This window comes from Amblyomma mixtum, chromosome 3 (assembly GCF_055824585.1).
Source record: "Amblyomma mixtum isolate Tamu chromosome 3, ASM5582458v1, whole genome shotgun sequence".
Taxonomy (NCBI): Eukaryota; Metazoa; Arthropoda; class Arachnida; order Ixodida; family Ixodidae; genus Amblyomma; species Amblyomma mixtum.
In genome coordinates this window covers 167,921,051-167,939,543 of record NC_143014.1, presented here as the reverse complement: position 1 = coordinate 167,939,543, position 18,493 = coordinate 167,921,051, and the positions used below count along the sequence as shown (strand labels likewise).

Genomic DNA, 18,493 nt, shown 5'->3' with positions numbered 1-18,493 from the left:
CGCTCATCGCAGCAAAGTAGCGCAGGAGAAGGTGTACCTGGACGTGGTGCTTCGCGTCATCTGCCACTTCGCTTCGAAGCGCAGCCGTTTCGGACGTAGTGACCGTCCAAAGGGCACGGCCATGCGCTAGCGCGTTCTAACTAAGAGTGGACGACCCTGTACCATGGAGGACAAAATTCTCCAGGACACGCGACAAGCGATTTTCGCTAATACCTGCCATGTTTGTTAGCGATCATTTACTATCACTAGCACACATCACAGCACACAACTCCGACTTTCACTTCGACAAGTGTGGTCCCTCACCCGCAGCTAGTCACAGAGCTATCAGCTCCGGTTCCCGATGGAGTGTCCTGGAGACTTTTGTCCCAGACATTACTTAAGTTAGGTCATGATTTAGTTGTTCAGTTATTTATTGAACTTTTCATGTCTGCTAAATGCTGTCATCTGTATACAAAAGATACTGTGGTGATGATAAAAGGCACAATGATAAGTTACTGATACAAATTAAAAATACAAGAGCACTGAGAATGGAGCCTTGTGAAACACATATGTTGTGAAGATCTTTGAGTGTGACTGAATGGATGATACGGTGACTACTAGCTCTGGGTTTATGGTTTATGGGGTTTAACTTCTCAAAGAGACTAAGCCTATGAGGGGCATCATAGTGGAAGGCACTGGATATTTTTCGACCGCCTGAGGTTCTTTAACGTGCACTGACATCGCATAGTACATGGACCTTTAGCATTTCGCCTTCTCGAAATGTGACTGCTGCAGCTGAAACTCAACCTGCATCTTTCAGGTCAGCAGCGAAGCACCATGACCACTGAGCCACCGCAGCAGCTAACTGGCTCTTGATTGAGAAAATAACTTCGAAGTAATTTTAGGGTAAATGTGGTTATATGACAAGAGTTCGTTGAAAAAAATGTCATGGTCAATGGTATTAAAAGCTCTCAAGAAATCACAGAAACTTATCCAACTTCACGAATTTCCACCATAAATTTATTTGTAGCTGCTATTCAGGAGAGGTTAGCAGAATAACGTGGGCAAAAGCCCAACTGTCTTGGCAATAACAGATCAAATTTGTTAAAATAGTAAAAAAGACCATTATTCTTCATTTCCATGAGGCTCACAAGGCCTCAGGATCCACAGAAAGACGACGCAGAGGCCTTTATGAGTGCAGCTCGGCTCAGTGGCATCAGGTGCCAGATACTACCAAAAGCTTTGGTGCATAAAGCGCTCCAGTATGTGCAGTGTCGGTTTCGAATCAGAGAATACACACCACTACTGACCAGTCTCCCCGCAGATGTAGCTGATGACCGCCTTTATCCTTACAACCTCAGCAGTAGTTGATGCTATGTGGTCCAGACTACATCAGTGAACATTTTTTTATAGCCCATATAACAAGCTCAAATATTGACGTAGCTAGGGTTAGGATCAGTCCAGATAAACAAACATGGTTTCCACAAAATGTACTTGAGTAAGCTGCTTTAGTCACAAAAAAGGTTGTCTCATTTATCCTCATCACCAGCCTAATTACGTCCACTGCAAGACAAAGGCCTGTCCCACTGATGTCCAACTGACCCTGTCCTGCATCAGCTGGGGCCACCTTATCACAACAAACTTCCTAATCTCATCCACGCACCTAACCCTCTGTCACACCCTGCTATGCTTGCCTTTCTATGGAATCCACACCTTTACCTTAAAACTAAGTGTCGATTATCTGCTCTGTGCCTAATAAAAAGTATCACTGACTTCATATTCCAAGAATGAGCACCCGTACAGAAGGTTTAGTCATCCATCACCCATGTAGGCTTGCTTTCTAATGTTAGACTACATAAAACAAGCCAGGTATCAAAACTCTAGATATTAAATTTTTTTTTTCTTGTGATTAGCCTCTTATTCGCGTAACAAGAAAAGTTTTAAACACTGCCTATTTTTTGGTCATGGAGGAATGCTTTGAGGCGGTCCTGAATGTGGGCAGAGCTTCACTGCAGACTTTATTTATGAAACTATACAAACTCTGGCTCAGATGGGTGAGATACATGCATTAAAACGTGATTGCCATGTAACAGGACGTTCTGACCAAAGGACTAACTGCAAATAAACTGATAAATTCGCAGTCAGTACAACAGCCATACATTTCAGAGGAGAGATGTGGCAAACCAAGTTTATTACACACAAAAAAAAGTGCCTAAAATAAAGATGACTAGGCATTCTCTCAATGAGTCAGGCCTTCCTCGCAGCGCTAAGGGGGCTCCAGGACCTTGGCAGTGTCAGACGTCTGCATGACCTGGCTTGGTCAGTGCAGCCCAATAGGCACAAGGGGGCACGCACTTGACAGCGCGATGACCATATTGCCGGTGGTACCAACACCGCCTCCTTCGTAGCTGCGGCTTCTGCGGCGGCGGCAGCTGCCATTCTGGCGGTGACCCAATCACATCAACAGAACCGGAAAAGCTTGGGGGCGTCGGCGACGGCGGCGAGGACTGCGACGGCGAAGTCCGCGGCGGCGGCGTCTGCGGCGGCGGCGTCTCTGCGCGGCGCAAGGTCAGTTCGTCTACCTTCTGCTCCAAGCGGGAGATCTGGTCCCGCATACGTTGCAACTCGCTGTCGACAAGGGGGTCCACTACCGGAGAAAATGTCTGCGGCGCAACCAGCTCTAGCACTCTGTCGGCCAACTGCGCTAGGAGATCCAGGCCCAGGTCGCAGACCGCCGAACCGAAGACGCGTCGCACGCCGTCTGGCAGCCGCCGTAGGAACGCGTCGCGTAGAACAGCATCGTTGTTCGCCGGCGGACGACCACTCAGCAGATAGCGCAGCTTATTTAACATGCTGCTTGGTGAGCGCCCGCACAGACCCTTAATGTTCAGGAGCTCCTGCTGTCGACGCTTCTCCGCGGCTGGGGCCTGCCTAATAAGACGTAGCTTTAGAGCTTCCAGGGCCTGCTGGCCTGCTGGCTGCAAGACAATATCGCGAACCTCTGACGCCATGTCGGAAGGTACGCATAATATTAATTGGTGAAACATTTCTTCAACGGTTAATCCCTTCGATACGAACTGGGCCTCCGCTACTGCAAACCACAATTCTGGATTTGCACACCAGAACGGTGGCAAATACGGCAGCCTTAAGCTACCCCTTTCTGGCAAGGGACGCACCCAGCTTGCTTCACGCTGAGCCATTTGCAAGATAATAATGGCGTCTGACAGTCGTTGGTACGGCGGCTTGCTTTGAATGCGTCGTTCGGGCCATGTCGTCTGCTTAAGCGCGTGAAATATTTTTCGGCCAACGCATTTTGAAAACTATCGTAAACAAATTAAATGACTTGACGGTGATTTACCAATAAAAGATATGTTCTCCATTGTCTCGTCGTATTTCTGCCGTCTGCTTTCGCGGCGCTTTCCTTCAGCGATGCCAGATGACGCCACAAGTATCTTTCGACCGAAATTCGATGACGGCGGCTCGATCTCAACACGGGTGCTTCTTGTTTCGCATCTCGCGTGACCAAACCTAGTAAGTACCACTTTTATACTTACTATGCCTTAAAATGGACAACAATAAGGAAGCTTTGTGCGCGGTTTCACCACAAACGAGCCAACGGTTGTGGCGGGAGAATTTTTCAAACCTGTGCCGATAAAGTTGCAGAACACGGTATAATGGAAAGCATCATGGGAAATAGGCCCTCACGTGACAAGGCAGTGGTAGCTCTTAGCTGGATTTCGGTTTCGGTTTCGCTCTCTTGCTGTACGAGCAACTACGCGACCATCTGCTTGCGTTCACTGACGGCTCCGTGGTGAGCGCAAACTGCTCGCTCGCCGCAGCGGCCACCATCCCCGAGCGACGCGTGCGCTGACTGCGGCGCAGTGGAGACATTTGGAGCACATGCTCCTTCGCTGTGCCGCTTCTGCAGTGCCGCGTCGCGAGATTCTCGCGGCCTGCAGGGCGCTGGGAATCATCCCGGACAGTCTCGAAGCGCTCCTGTGGCCGCGCGGCACTGCGCGCACCCGTGATATTCTAGCCTCTATACCCGTGACAGAACAGTGGTGCCTCTGTGCGTTCATCGAACAGGCTCCCGCTCGCTCTTCGCCAGGTAGTGCACGCGTGACACGAACACTCCGTGGGTGCTACCTCCGACGGTATACGCGGCCGGGCGCCCCACCCCGGCCGCTGGTGCAGTATGCCGCGCGCGCGATTAGTCCGACACAGGACGCTACGAGCGCGCGGCTATGTATACATACAGTTTACTTCTTTTTGTAAGTGATTGTGCGCAGTGGCCGGGAGACCCCGCGCAGGGGCAGACGTAAAGCCGCCGGCACTCTCTCTCGACAGCGAGAGAGAGAGAAATACTTCACTGCTGAATTTCACGTCGGAACCGCCTACGTGCGCGCGCGTATTCGGCACGACTTGTGCCTTGAGAATAGCGGAGAACGGAGGGCCCATGGGCGGGCCGAAGTCCGCCTGCCCGAGAAATAGAATCTTGCGCAGCGCGCCGGAGCGCTCGTTCAACACGTCCGTCCGCCGTGAGCGCACTGGAAGCCGCTGCGCCCTTTTTTAGAGGCTCGTTTCTTCGCCTACTCTCGAGTTCTCCGCTCATAGCATGCGCTGAAACAAACCATCCGTATGTGTGTATAACGACGAAAGGAATTCCTCTCCATTCTCTTTATGAACCACAGTTGAACAGTGACGAGGTCGCGGCCGCACCCTTTGATGAAAAGTTTACCCGCAGTTTTCTACAGTGCACCCAAAAACTCAAGAGTGTAATCAACAGAGACGCGGAGCCTTCAGACAACCTCGAGCTCGGTACGCATTCCGCCAAAGCGCTGCGCTGCGCTACTTCGGAGCACGGACGTTCACTAAAAAGCACCGCTGGCTGGCAGTCTGGTAACTGTGGAGGAGGGCCTATTTCCCATGAGTCAGTGCGCAAAAGGGCCCTCGGCAGCGGCGTCAGAGGAGGATGGCTTGCAGAGGCTGAGCGCACTCCCTCCTAGTTTTTTTACCTCCATGGTACGGCGTGGCCGGCGCTCTTGCTGCTGCCGCTGCTGCTGATGGTCACTGTGGAGCAGGCCTTCGGGGAGTTGTCGATGAGTGCGCATATGTACAGCCGTGAAATTTCTACCTTTTAATCAAGGAGACTAAATAGCTATAATTTTCTTGTTTATTAGCAAAGCCGCGATTCTTGGCCGATCCCCTAGCATGAGTGGGTACGTTCCATGATGACTGCCAATGTTCTTAAAGGGTCCCTGAAACGGTGTCCATGTAGGCAAAGAGAAGTGCGAGCATTAAAACGACAACAGCACACGGTCACGGTTCGACTTTCCAACCCACTTTCGAGTGCGGATTATTGCGATCATCAGCGCCAGACTTCAAGCGAAGCTGAAGATGCGGTAGGAGTAAGCTGGCGCTTATTGAAAGCACCTACATTTGGTCGAAGATCAGCTGTGAAAACAACGCAGCAGCTGAAGCTTGCTTGTTGAAATTCCACTCGCAAGAAGAAAGTACATACTACACTCTACCTGTACGCATAGCAAACGATGCACCAGCTCGGCGAGCTCGACCGCGCCAAGATGGAAACCGGAAGTTGTGGGCGCGGTGCTGCCAGACCGCCAAGCAATTTCGCATATCGTCTATTGGCCCAACAAGCTATGCTTCTTCAAGTATGGAGCTTCGTCTGCTCAGCTCTGTGCCGTCCCGTTGCGCTAGCGTCGCCAACTCGGCTCTTTACTGTGATGCACATTTCCGCGCTCTAGCCCAAATTACGTTATCAACGGGGGATAAATTTAATAAAGAATAGGTGGAAACCTTCACGAGGCAGCCGACTTTGAAGTTACCATTTTACCGAATTATGTTTAGACCGAACCGGAGCGAGGGCTAGGCTACTATCTAGTGAAATGTCGACAGTGTTCGGTTGGCTCACATTAGCGCCTCCAAGAGATATGGTACTGCTTTTTCGACGGAGCGTGTTCATGTACTGTTTCGTACTGTAGCAAGTTAAGCCTGAATAGGATTTTATTTGTGATGCTTGGTGCAGCTGACTTCGAACAGCGCTTCTCACGCGCGCTGCAGCATTAGTCTTTCTTGTCAGTCGTTTCTCTCGCGATGTGCAGCTGAAACGCGGATGTGATTTGGAGTTAGGTTAAAAGCACGTCTGGAAGATAAATGACCCCCTAAATCGATAAACATCACCTGTCATCGATGAGAACAGTCATCGTCCGCCACCAACTCGAAACTGAAACTGCGGCAGTGGCTCTTCGAGTGTAAGGATATCCGCGCCATCGTACGCCTTTTCTTTGCGACAAGAAAATTCGGTTTAAGATGGCCTAGCCTCATCGTCATTCCACTACTTCTGCTTTACGCTCGGAAAATAAGAACCAGATAAGAACAGTGTTGAATGCAAGTACCCCTTGGTCGCGGCAGGGTGAGACCTGCATGCATGTTTTATTGGGTTTCTCTGAAATTACAGAAATGTGAGCACACAATGCTCACATTTCTCGCGTTCAGCTTGCCTGTTTCTTTCTGAAATTACAGAAATGTGAGCACACAATACAGTTCTCGCGTTCAGCTTGCCTGTTTCTTTCATACAACAGCAGACATTACACGAGAAAAAATTGGCAGTGGCTTAGCTCTGGTTAAGCCTGGATATACAAGCGAAAAGCTGCAGTTATGCTTTGTATGACGTCATGGCTGTCGCAGTTCGCGCACAATGCACTGGGAGCACCACGATAGCGGTGTATATTTTGAGCCAACTCCCTCGCTACCACTTCTGGGTCTTCTTTTCTTCCTTCCATGGCGAATGCCTGCGTCTCTTCAACGGCCGCCGCCGCCGCTCACACGTGCGTTCTCGCAACGCCTTTCGAAAGAACCTTCTCTTGGGACGGCGGCGGAGACCGCGCAGCAGCGGCAAGGAGTAAATAGGTGGCGAGGAGGAGAAGTGACGATGGAGCGCGCGCCGCGGCGCGCGGCCTCTTATGTCCGCCGCCGCCGCCCGGGCGTTATCGCAACGCCTTGCGATAACGCGATAAGAACGCGATAAGAACCGCTAGCAGCGGCGAAGGGTAAACAGGTGGCGAGGAGGAGAACGGAGGGGGTGGCGAGGAGGAAGAAGGGCGCGCCGCGGCGGCGCCCAGGGGTGGCCCACGCGAAGCGCGGTGTTGACGAGCCTAGTGAAGCTTTTCGCTTCAAAACGTAAAAAGCTGACAACGAAAGGGCGAAAGACGAGACTTTTTGCATTGAAATACACAGCAGACACCCGACTTCCGGGGCAAGCCGTCCAACTTCCGGTGGCGTCACTCACGCTCGTCACGGAAAGGGGGAATGCGCATCCAGCCACCTAGTGGAGATCAGTGGTCTGAACCACAGTAAGCACCACCACCATCATCATAAGCACGCACGAGCCTTCGTCCCTACCTTGGTCACGTTCAACAGAGGACAAAAACAGGGGAGACTTGGTGACGACATTGTGGGAGAGCGCAAGGGCACTGCTCGAGAAAAGGTAGTGCGTACCATTCCAGGAAAGGGCAGCGCTGCGAAAATGGTGTCGTTGCCACAATTCTGCTCCTCAGACCCGGAATTGTGGTTCACTGTGGCGGAAGCAGAGTGCGTGTCGAAGGGCCTTTCACCGGATAAGGCGTTTTATCACATAATATCATCACTGCCGTCCGATGTGGTGTCCGAGGTACAGGACGTCGTCTTACAACAACCGCCATCGCAGCACGTCCTGGAGGCGCTCAAGCAGCGCCTCATTCACCGGGCCCCGTCAATGGAACAGCATCCCACACAGGGGGCCCTGAACCTTGAGGGTCAGTGTGAATTCTCCCTAAGTAACCTTCTGAACCGGCTGCTGCAACAGCTGCTGGCTGACCGTCCGTGGTGCAGGAACGAAACTCCGGGCCGTAGGCGTCGCATCTTGGGCACGGTGGCCTACACCCTAGGTCTGGATGTCCTCGCTAAGTTAGCTGACAACGTGTCCGAGGAAGCTGCACCGCAGACGCCTACTTCAGTCCTGGACCCGCAGGTCGGCAGCGAACTCCAGCGCCAGCGCGACCAGGTTGCACGTCTGGAGCAGAAAGTGGAGCAGCTGAGCTTGTTCCGCGCAGAGCCGCCCCCATCGGAACGGTCGCCAAGCCCCACTGTCTCTATTGAAGTCATTGAGACCCCGCCGGAATGGCAGCCGTTACCATCGCAGCAGCCGTAGCCCCGAGCTCACGACGCTTTCGGCGAACACAGCCTGGGGCGCTCCGCGTGCGTGGCCCCTTGTCCCCACGTGGCTGAGCCATCCGAGCAAGATGATGAGGGCAGCGTCTCACTCTACTGAGCTACTGGAGGCCCTCAGCACCGCAAGGCATCTAATCCATTGTAGCTGGTGCCTGAAGTTTTTTTGTTTGCTTTTCTGTGTAATAAAGCTGCTGTACCATGTGTTCTCTGAAATGTCTTGGCACTACCGTTGACTGTTACATGGTAATCAGCTTTTGACGCATGTCTCTCATGAAGCTGAGCCATAGTAAGCTTTTCCAAGAACTGATCTTACCTGCCCATCACCACTGCTTACATCGCAAGTTTCAAAAGATTTAACATCTTCTTTTGCTTATTTGATTCCTATAGCACCCTGTAAGCATTAGAGTAGGATTACAGTGAGCAGAATATGAGTGAAGCAATGAATTCAGGGCCAATTCACAGAACAGCAACAGGTACATGCTTCAATTCTAGTTTAATAATGAGAAAATGAAAACATGCGCAGCCTGAAAGCATTCCCTGATGTCGAACAAAGCATTTTGCAGTGTCAGTTTGTCAAAAATAAAAGAAATAATGTAAAGTGCGGTTTAATGTCCTGAAACGACACACTGGCTTTGAGGGACACTGCAGTAGAGGGTTCCGGAGTAATTTCGACCACCTGGGTTTTTTTTTATTATGTGCTGACATCGCACAGCAGATGAGCACCTTATGCGTTTTATCTGCATCGAAATGCGGCCACCGTGGCCAATACTGAACCCGGGTCCCCCGGATCATCCCCCGGATCAGTAGCCGAGTGCCCTAGCCACTAAGCCACCCTGGCAGGTGGACATATGAATGATACTATCCAAAAATATGAGGCATTTTGGATCACACGTGCTTATTATTTGACTAGTTCACATTAAAGCCAAATAAAATGATTCACTTGCAATTATGGGCAGTACAGCTGGACGCTTGGGTTTTACTCATACTTGCTCTGATAAGTGTACAAGCAATTTCTCCAGAAAATTTAATGTACCCTGGGGAAGAATATCTGCATTCGCACTTTTCGTGCATTATAGCCTGTTGCTCTCTAACATTGTTGTTGCTTTTCTTTTGTGAGTTCCCAAGATTCATCCTTGCAAAGAAGGCATCTGTATATGGCTCATGCATGAAACGAGCATACCCTTCAGTGTTTCTCGGGGAACAGACATTCACTGCTGTTTGACACATGCATGTCCTCTTCGTAAAGACCCGTATTCTGGCTTCCATTCCTTGCATTCACTGTACAGGCCTCTCCAATATGAAAGGGGGCAAAGTTTGACCATTCAATTAGTGATTACTTCATACTGTAATCATGGGGTAATCAGTAATTGAATGGTCAAAAGGTGAAAAGCCCATTTCTTCCTGTTGATTTAACTAGTTTTACTCTGGGCATATGACATACAAAGGTCATTTTCAGCTTTAGCTGAGAAATGACCAAAAAAAATCTTTTTGTGCAAACTGACTGGTTCTTTTCTTACATACTGGAGGGACCTGTACATGCCACAATCTAGATGGTGTCACATGTCTTGAAGGCATTCTCAAAAAGTGGATGATCCTGGGTATATCAGTAAATTGTGGCCAAACATTGTCGCAGAGACGTTTTTCAGTACATACTGCCTTGTCAAGTGCTGGGACAAACATTTTTCTAATCAGCCACATTCTACACACAGTAAATGTCAAACACAATTGAAAGAGTCTCACGGTTCGCTGGATTTGATGCGGAAGAGAAACCATGAAGATGGTAACAATAACTACAAAAGAACGAAGCCCTGCAGATTCATTTCCAGATATTCAGAGAGTAACACAGAGCGCCTCTTGTATGCAACAGTGACACTAAAGATGAGGCCCCAGAAAACTAGAGATATTGAAGCGCATTGAAGAGCATTGAAGATATTGAAGGAGCCAGAAAACTCCAAATGGCGCAGCTCCTCGAACAAGATGAGTATTCGGCCGGCACGGCAGTGCAGTCCATTCGTGGTAGCCGAGGACAGTCTAGTCATCCACCCAACAACGCACAATCCACCCAACAACCGCCCGAGAAACAGCACCAGGAGTGCTACACAAGCCACACTGCAAGATCCGACGTCGGCTCCAATAAAGCGCGACATAGTTTCTATTACATAGACAGAGTGTACCCTTTAACCTGTAAGCAAAAACGAATTTTCTTCAGCACAGGTCTATTCGTACGCTTACCGGTTCCCACGCGCTCTGGAATTACAGTATAAAGCCGCGGAATGCCCAAGCTACTTACTTGACAGCGTCCTCCAGGTTGAAGGCCTCGTCATTGTAGTAGTCGTGCGACGTTGAAGATTTGTCCGAGAAGCCCCTGCAAATCAGGACAAGGCCGTGAGACGAGCGGGCTTCTATGGGTAAAAACTCAAGTAAGGCATACAACACAAAAATACTGTAAATAACCCACATACTTGCGTTGAATATGTTTGCCCTATATTTGTGCGCGGCAATCAATAGAAAGGCAAGGAGGAAAGAAAAAAGTAAGGCGGCGCCAGTAGTTTCAGCCAAGCTCGAGCAGAACATTGGCCGAAAAAAAAAAATCCGTCACAGGCCATCAAGTAGCCGGAAACAGAAATAACATGCACCTTGTGGGTTTCTACGTGGACAAAGGCCACCACCCACCGCGGGTTCGAGCTTCGCGCGAGCCAAGGGCCCCGATCAGCCGTCACTACACACACCCTGGGACACCGATGCAGCGCACTCAACCTCCGCTGGGAGGAGAGCGATTCGCCGCAAAGAAATAGGCCTCCAAGTTCACCAAGGAGACGTTTATTCACGTCGTCCTTCAGCAGTACACACACACTCAATCGTCACCCCGTCCCGGGGGCGCGCGAGGAGCAAGGCTCCGCTGCGCGCACGAAGCGACTCGAGCTATGCGCGCCGCTAGCATGCCGCTGCAGGAGAATGTCCCCGCGGCAGTGCTGTGAGAAGCGTTTGCGGGTAGGCAGGCTGGAAACGCTGATTGGTCGATGAGATGCGCTTCTCCGTGACGTTTTTTGACTTCGCCCTCGTTCTCAACCGGACGTGGCGTCAGCGCGCCTTTCTCGACCTCTCCCTAGAGCGCCTGGGGAGTCGCTAGGTGCACCCGCCGCGCCGCGCGTGCGTGGTGAGCGGGCATTCGTTTCGTGATCCTCGGCGCGCTCGTTTCGAGGCGTGTGCAGCTGTGGCGTTCGAGCGTGGTGCGCTCGTCGGCGACAGCCAGCTGAAATTTCGGTGCAGTTTTTGCTTGCGGCTTTCGCCGTTTCGCCAGGAGCACGTGGCTAGTGTCGTGCTCGTATTTAAAGTTATGTGCTGTGATCTCCCTCTCGTGTCGACCGTTGGGCCGGTTGCGAGAGAGAGTGGGCAATCAACGCAAGGTACGCCTGTCGGAGGTCGCTGGACCCCGCTGGACAGGCTCGAGCCGCTGCAGGTCAGAGGACACGTGCGGGCGAGCTCGAGTAAGCACTGGTCCGAACGGCTAAGGCCGGCACGGACAAACAGTAACTTACGCACCTTACGATGTCTCGGAGGGATCTCTCTCTCTGGGCCCCGCTCGGACGGTCGCGCGGTGCGCGGCCGCCCAAAGCGGGTCCCGAATTCCCGCCAAAAGGCGCCAATGGCAAAGGCCCTTGTGGAGCCGGGGCGGAGCTGTGGCTAAATGACAGTGATTAGTCACCCAGCCGCCTCTCCACCGCCTGAGGCGGGAGCAAGGGAAAGAGGAGAAACAACGCGGGAGGCCGGCACAGCCGCGCAAAGGCGACGGCGGAAAGCCAGGATTCCCACATCCCCCTCTCCTTAACGGCAAAGGCCGGCTCGGACAAACAGTTGCGTACGCACCTTACGCTGTCTCGGAGGGATCTCTCTCTCTGGGCCCCCGCTCGGACGGTCGCGCGGTGCGCGGCCCCCAAAGCGGGTCCCAAATTCCCGCCAAAAGGCGCCAATGGCAAAGGCCGTTGGGGAGCCGGGGCGGAGCTGTGGCCAAATGACAGTGATTAGTCACCCAGCCGCCTCTCCACCGCCTGAGGCGGGAGCAAGGGAAAGAGGAGAAACAACGCGGGAAGCCGGCACAGCCGCGCAAAGGCAACGGCGGAAAGCCAGGATTCCCACAACCTCTAGCAAAGGAGATATGTAACAATTACGAGCCCGTGCATCCGGCCGGTGCTTCCATTTAAACATGGATTACCAACGTATGCCTAGCACTGTACACTTCTAAGCCACTGCTACCGCGTTATGCATCAGCAGGCGGCCACGTGGCCGTGCCACAAAACGGTGAACGAAAACATGAACGCACTGCGGTGCTACCATAAAGGAAAAAGCATTACTGTGCAAACATGCTAGACACATCACGAAATAACCTGCTTCTCTCGCTCTCTTCTATACACGCAAAAAAAAAAAATCAGGGGGCACTTAAAGCGTTTTCCGCGCCACTTTGGCTGCCTCTGTGGCACTGGGACGTCACCCCTGGATGACGCCACACATAATTAATGACTAATTTTAAATTAAGGCAAATCACTAATTAATTAATTACTGAATACTAATTAACTGCTAATTAATTACGCTTAAGTTTAGCCTTTATGAGTGGAACGCGACAGCGTGTTGTAGCGTTGCCAGGGAGTCCACGAAAGGCCACCACCCGTTCGGCGCGATGCCTTGCCCTTTGAACGCAACGCTTTTTGAGAGAAGAAAATGGCGCAGTAATTCTCTGTCCTCTCGGTGGACACCTGAACCGCACCGTACAGGAAGGGAGGAAGTGGAGTGAAAGAAGAAAGAGGGGCCATAATGAAGAAAATGAAAATTGTATTTGAGGAAAGGAAATTACGCAGTAACTGTCTCGCATATCTCGGGGGGACACCCGTCATCCAGGCGCTGGATGTAACGCCGGACGGACGGGAGAATGAGCCATTAAAGGCGTTCGCCTTAAAAGAGGAAGAAATAGTAGCATTGTAGGCGGCTAGCAGGTGTAAATAAAGCGACGCGACTGCCTCGCCGTCACGGCAACTGGGCGACGCCATTATTTGGAGGACCCCCTTTGAGGGGCACTGGCCGCTTCGTTCGCATCCGATTGCCGCTTACTGAGATTCACAACACCACACTCCCTCTAGCCCTTTGCCCCGATATCCCTGGACAAAAGCGCCGATCGTACTGGCAACTGTCATGAAATCGACGCCACACTGCGACAGCACAGCGAACAAGTCCGTGGAGGATTTCCGGCGCAAACGACAAAACAGCAGACCTGTTACGTCCCAGCGCGTCAATCCACAGGTGCAGCAGTGACTGGGGTGAAGTTTCGCACTTAAGAAATTACCCACTCAGTGTAAGTTTCGATGAGCCCTCGGCGGAAGAAAAAATAAAACACCGTAGCTTGTCGTACGTAGAAAAATACCACACACTTGACAGCTTGGAATGCAGGACGCGAATTTCCGTAAAAATGAGGGTACTACTCGATGGGCCAGCGGCATCGGCGCCCTAGTTAACCTTCACCGATTTCTGTCAGCCTGCCAAGTCTTGAGGTACCGGAGTCATCAGCAAAAACAAACAAACAAAGAAGCAGACAGGCATTACACTACACGGCGGTCTAGAAACAGTGATGGACCCTGTCAGAGGAAAGCGAAAATACAAAAAGAAACAATCAAAACACTAAGCGGGAAAATGCTCACCGACGCCAGAGATTCAGTACGCAAAACGAACCGTTTGGAGGGCGCGGAATGTGCTACTTTGGCAGTAGTCCTTTCTCACTGACGGCGTCCTCTGCCAGCCATTCAAAGCAAACCGCTTGAGAAAACAATCGGCACATTCTAGAGGAAAGTGACTGTCTTACGACCGGGCATCAAGACCTTTACGTTCCAGTGACGTACTTGTTCAACCCTGCGAATAGCGTTGCTTTTTGTTTTCTTTGTACCCCATTCGGCCAGTAACATGCTTTCAGCCTAAAGGCCAAGAAACAGCACGGATGGCTTCTGACAAGTCGCATGCTATTCCTTCACTGACGCCCCCCCCCCCCCCCCCCCACCACCACACATACATACAAACATTATCTCGTAAGTAACGCAGGGGGCCTGATGTTCGAAAAACAACGGCGCTCTGTATATACGTCCGTCTATGCCCAAAGCTATGGTTTCTAGCGCAGAATTCGCAGGCCCTGCATGCCAAATTGGTATCTGATAATTACCATAAGAAAGCTTAACCACCGGTTCCAGAAGGTAAGTAAGTACACAAGGTTCGCAAAAAACTATCTCTGTTGGTAGCTGCCTGATGTATGAATTCTAACGGAAAGGCATCTTAAATTTAACAGCGGACAAACTTTAGGTCGCCGAAGGCACCCTTTTACAACTAACTGTCTCATATTTTTAATACGCCTTCAATATTTCGGGCTGTTGCGACCCCGGGTAGCATGGCCGGAGACCGGTGATGGGACGAGGAGGATGGGAGACTGAGTTTAGAGGAAGGTAACGAAAAACTTTATACACTTATTTACTTTATTTACATAGAGCGACTGAGAATGGCTCTCAGTGGAAGGGGAACGTCTTCGTCAACCGTAGTCGACTGGAGCTAGCAGGCTTCTCTCGGCCACACTCACAGCCGAGTTAAATAGTGTTCGGATTCCCCAGATCCCTGGCTGGGGAATAAAGTTCGAAGAGCACTGTCCAATCGCATGGACCGAAGTAGACGCTGGTGTTACCACCCACGGCAGGGCGGTGCGGGCTGTTCCACTCTCTCGCAGCTGGGTCGATGGGAAGGGGGAGATGCTGACTAATACCCCTGCTACACGGGCGTTTCGAATGCCTTCCAACCGAACGTCATTCGACTCGACTGCCAAACGTGCGCTGCTACACGACGTTTTTGAACGGCATTCGGTTGGAATGACTTTCCAGTCGACGGCGCTCCACGGAGACATTCGAGATTTTGGAATGCCTTCGAAACGCGACACAGCCCGAACCAACCAATAGCCGTCGCCGCCGCCGTCGCTTCGCCCCGCCCACCGCCGCGCGACTGCTTTCGGGTCTAGTAGTAGTAGTGGTTTATTTAAAAAAGATAAATAAATAAATAAATAAAAAGTGAAGCAAAAGAGTGAGGAGAAGTATAGACGGGAGCGACAGCAAGAAAGGATAGGGGAGAGCTTTGTACACTATTTACAAAATACAAAAGTAATCAAGTTCGCGCCGCTCGCGCGCTAATGTCCAAACATTGTCCGAAAATAAGTGCGCGCGAGCGACCACTGCGCACAATCACAAAAGATGTAAACACAATGTACATAGCCGCGCGCACATATAGCGTCCTGTCACGGACTAATCGCGCGCGCGACACACTGCACTAGCGGCCGGGGTGGGGCGCCCGGCCGCGTATACCGTCCGAGGTAGCACCAACGGAGCGTTCCTGTCACGCGTGCACTACCTGGCGAAGAGCAAGCGGGAAGTCAAGCCTGCCTGCTCGATGAACACACAGAGGCTCACCATTGTTCTGTCGCGGGTGCGCGCACTGCCGCGCGGCCACAGGAGCGCTTCGAGACTGTCCGGGATGATTCCCAGCGCCCTGTAGGCCGCGAGCATCTCGCGACGCGGCACTGCAGAAGCGGTACAGCGAAGGAGCATGTGCCACAATGTTTCCACTGCGCCGAAGTCAGCGCACGCGTCGCTCGACGAAAGTCCGTGGCGCACCCGTCTTACCCCTGGCCACACGCAGCCGACGCGCACTCGGATGATCATCGCCCGCTGGAGGCGCGACAGTGAGCGCGCGCCGACGAGAGAAATGCGCTCTCCTCGCGCGATGCGAGGGTCCGGGTGTTGCTGACGGAGGTGGTCGTGGATCACCGCACGCACGTCTTCCAGGGCGAGCGGTTCGTCGCTGGGAGGAAGCTGATGTGCGGCGGTGGCGAGCTCGTCGGCTTGCTCGTTGCCGCGGATGCCGCAGTGACCGGGCACCCACTGCACGCGAATACTGCATCTGCGCTCCGCGAGGCGCTCAATGCGCTCGCGTAACGCGCACAGCAACGGGGTGCCACGGCCGGGAGTCTGCAGGCGGCTGAGGGCGGCACGGGAATCACACAGCAGAGCACACCTGGGTGGCGGCGGAGTAAGGGTGAGCACCAGGTCCAAGCCCAGGCGAAGACCCAGTAGCTCCGCCGTGGTCGAAGAGCCCAGGTAAACCACTCTTTGCTGGCGGTGCAGCTGCAGGGCGGGGATGGTGGCCGCTGCAGCGAGCGAGCAGTTTTCGCTCACCACGGAGCCGTCAGTGAACACAAGCAGATGGTCGCGCAGTTGCTCGTAGATGACGGCTCCGGCTAGCTGCTGCACCGCACATAGTGGTGTGCTGCGTTTTCCCGCGATGCCGACGATCTCTCGCTGTACCTCTGTCGTGAGGGGCCAGGGGGAGCAGAGGCCGTAGGGGGGCGTGGCGCGCGTCAGCTGGTCATATTCCTGCAGTGCCGCGCCCATTCTTGAGCGCGGGTATTGACGAAGGCGCTGCAGGAGTTCCCCGCCGTCCGGAGCGCGGTGAAGGCGGTCGATGTGGTGCAGCGAGCGCTGCGTGGCCTGTAGCTGCAGCGGCCACGCGCCCGCCTCGGCCAGTGTGGCCTCGCATTGCGAGTTGCCGGGTAGGCCGAGGCAGGTCCGCAGCGCTTTGCGATGCTGCACCTCCAGTGCCTTCCATGATGTGGCTGTTCATTTCGATACCCGCTACTCGCTTTTTTCTGCTGTTTGTTTAGCAAATAGTTCGTGTTCCGTCTAAGTGAGTGCTTGCAGATAATAGTACACCAATGAACATTTACCGCGTGTGCATGAAATTTCCCCAGGAGTGCGCCGATGAGGACGACTGCAGTCATACTGCTGTTTACATTGGTTTACATCGCTTCGTATGAACAGCTTGTGCTCGTTTGCAAGGCACAAAACGAAATATGCGCTTTAGTTCTATTAAATAATCTCTTCTCTTCTGTACCGGTTGTACCCGTGCTTGTTTACGCAGTGTGACAATCTGTGGGAAGCGCCGACGCGATCGCTCGCCTGAGAAACACTTGACAGCCAGGTTGTTGACATCGGACGATCGGCGCTTCTCGCTAATTTTCCCGGCTTCCTCTGACATGCCCAGTACTTTATTTTAAACTACTTTATCCAGAAGTATGTTTGGTGACCGTTCGCGCCAACTGATATGGCCTAACTTGTTAAGGCCCGTTCACACTTGCGAGTCGCAGAGGTCGCGCGACTGTTTTGGTCGAAAAGCGACAGTCGCAAACGGTCGCCCTGGTCGAAAAGCGACAGTCGCGGGCCAGTCGCTCGGTGCTCGATTTTTCAGCCTCGCGACTGCGGGTCGCAAACCTCTGAACCAATCAGCGAGCGAGCCAAGCTTCCGGCAACGACACCGCTCGCGGGCGCGCCGGGCGACGACCTGCGCTGCTCCCAGCGGGCTGCCGTAGTCGTCGCTAAGCCTAGCCGGTTTCATATCGATGTCGCAACTGAGGGCGCTTCGGATCCTGGCCAGCGCTAGTAATTAAGATGCTGCTTTCGTCACCACTTTATTGCGGACCTTGTATCATAATAATATCAAGACATGCTCGACTTCTGCGACGCCTTCAGCAGCGGAGCTAGCAGACAACAGTCGAGCCGCATGGAGCAGCAGCAGCAGCAAAGCGGCTCTGGGAAGAAATTTGCTTTTGTCGCTGTTATCCCTTCTACCAGCAACTCGGTACTGGCCAGCGATCTTCAAAAATGATTCATTTTTTACATTCCTGTACCCAAGGGCTTGGTATGAACGCGAACAAGCAATCTTTGCGCATTTTTGTGACGCCGCGGCGGCCGACATACTGCAAGCTGGTAGGCCGGCCCTACAGAGAAGCGCGCCTCTGTCTTCGTGACGCTTGTACGACCTCGGTGCACATCAAAACCGTCACGACAACCTAATCTTCGCTCGGGTAGTTGTATTACATTGCGAATAGCAGTGTAGACTATCGAGCGCGAGTACAGGAGGCGCGGCCAAAACAGACGAAACTCTCGAAAGCGCGCGAACAACGTCATTCCCGAGAGTTTTCGCTTCAAACGAGAATCTAACGAGAAGGCGACCCGCTGGTCGCGCTTGCAAGTGTGAACAACGGTGTTGTCGAGCTGCTGCTTGGTCGCAAGCGACTGGGAGTCGCACGCCCTTTGCGACTCGCAAGTGTGAATGAGCCTTAAGTCACAAGCTAGCGACGGCGACGACTGCTGCTGGCCGTAAAGCACTGCTCGGCAGCTCGAGTCACACCGCCGCTTCCCGTTCATCGTATGCGCGT

At 52.6% G+C, this 18,493-nt stretch overlaps 1 protein-coding gene across 4 annotated transcripts in view; it reads right to left on the bottom strand.

Annotated features, from left to right (window-relative positions):
- Positions 1 to 18,493, bottom strand: part of LOC149352634 (guanine nucleotide exchange factor VAV2-like) — a 197,644-nt gene that overhangs the window by 75,696 nt on the left and 103,455 nt on the right. For all 4 annotated transcript variants that reach the window (XM_089581833.1, XM_089581830.1, XM_089581831.1 and 1 more), the window contains exon 4: positions 10,499 to 10,573. In XM_089581833.1, the coding sequence (XP_089437959.1) occupies positions 10,499 to 10,573 (75 nt within the window). The remainder of the gene's footprint in view (positions 1 to 10,498; positions 10,574 to 18,493) is intronic.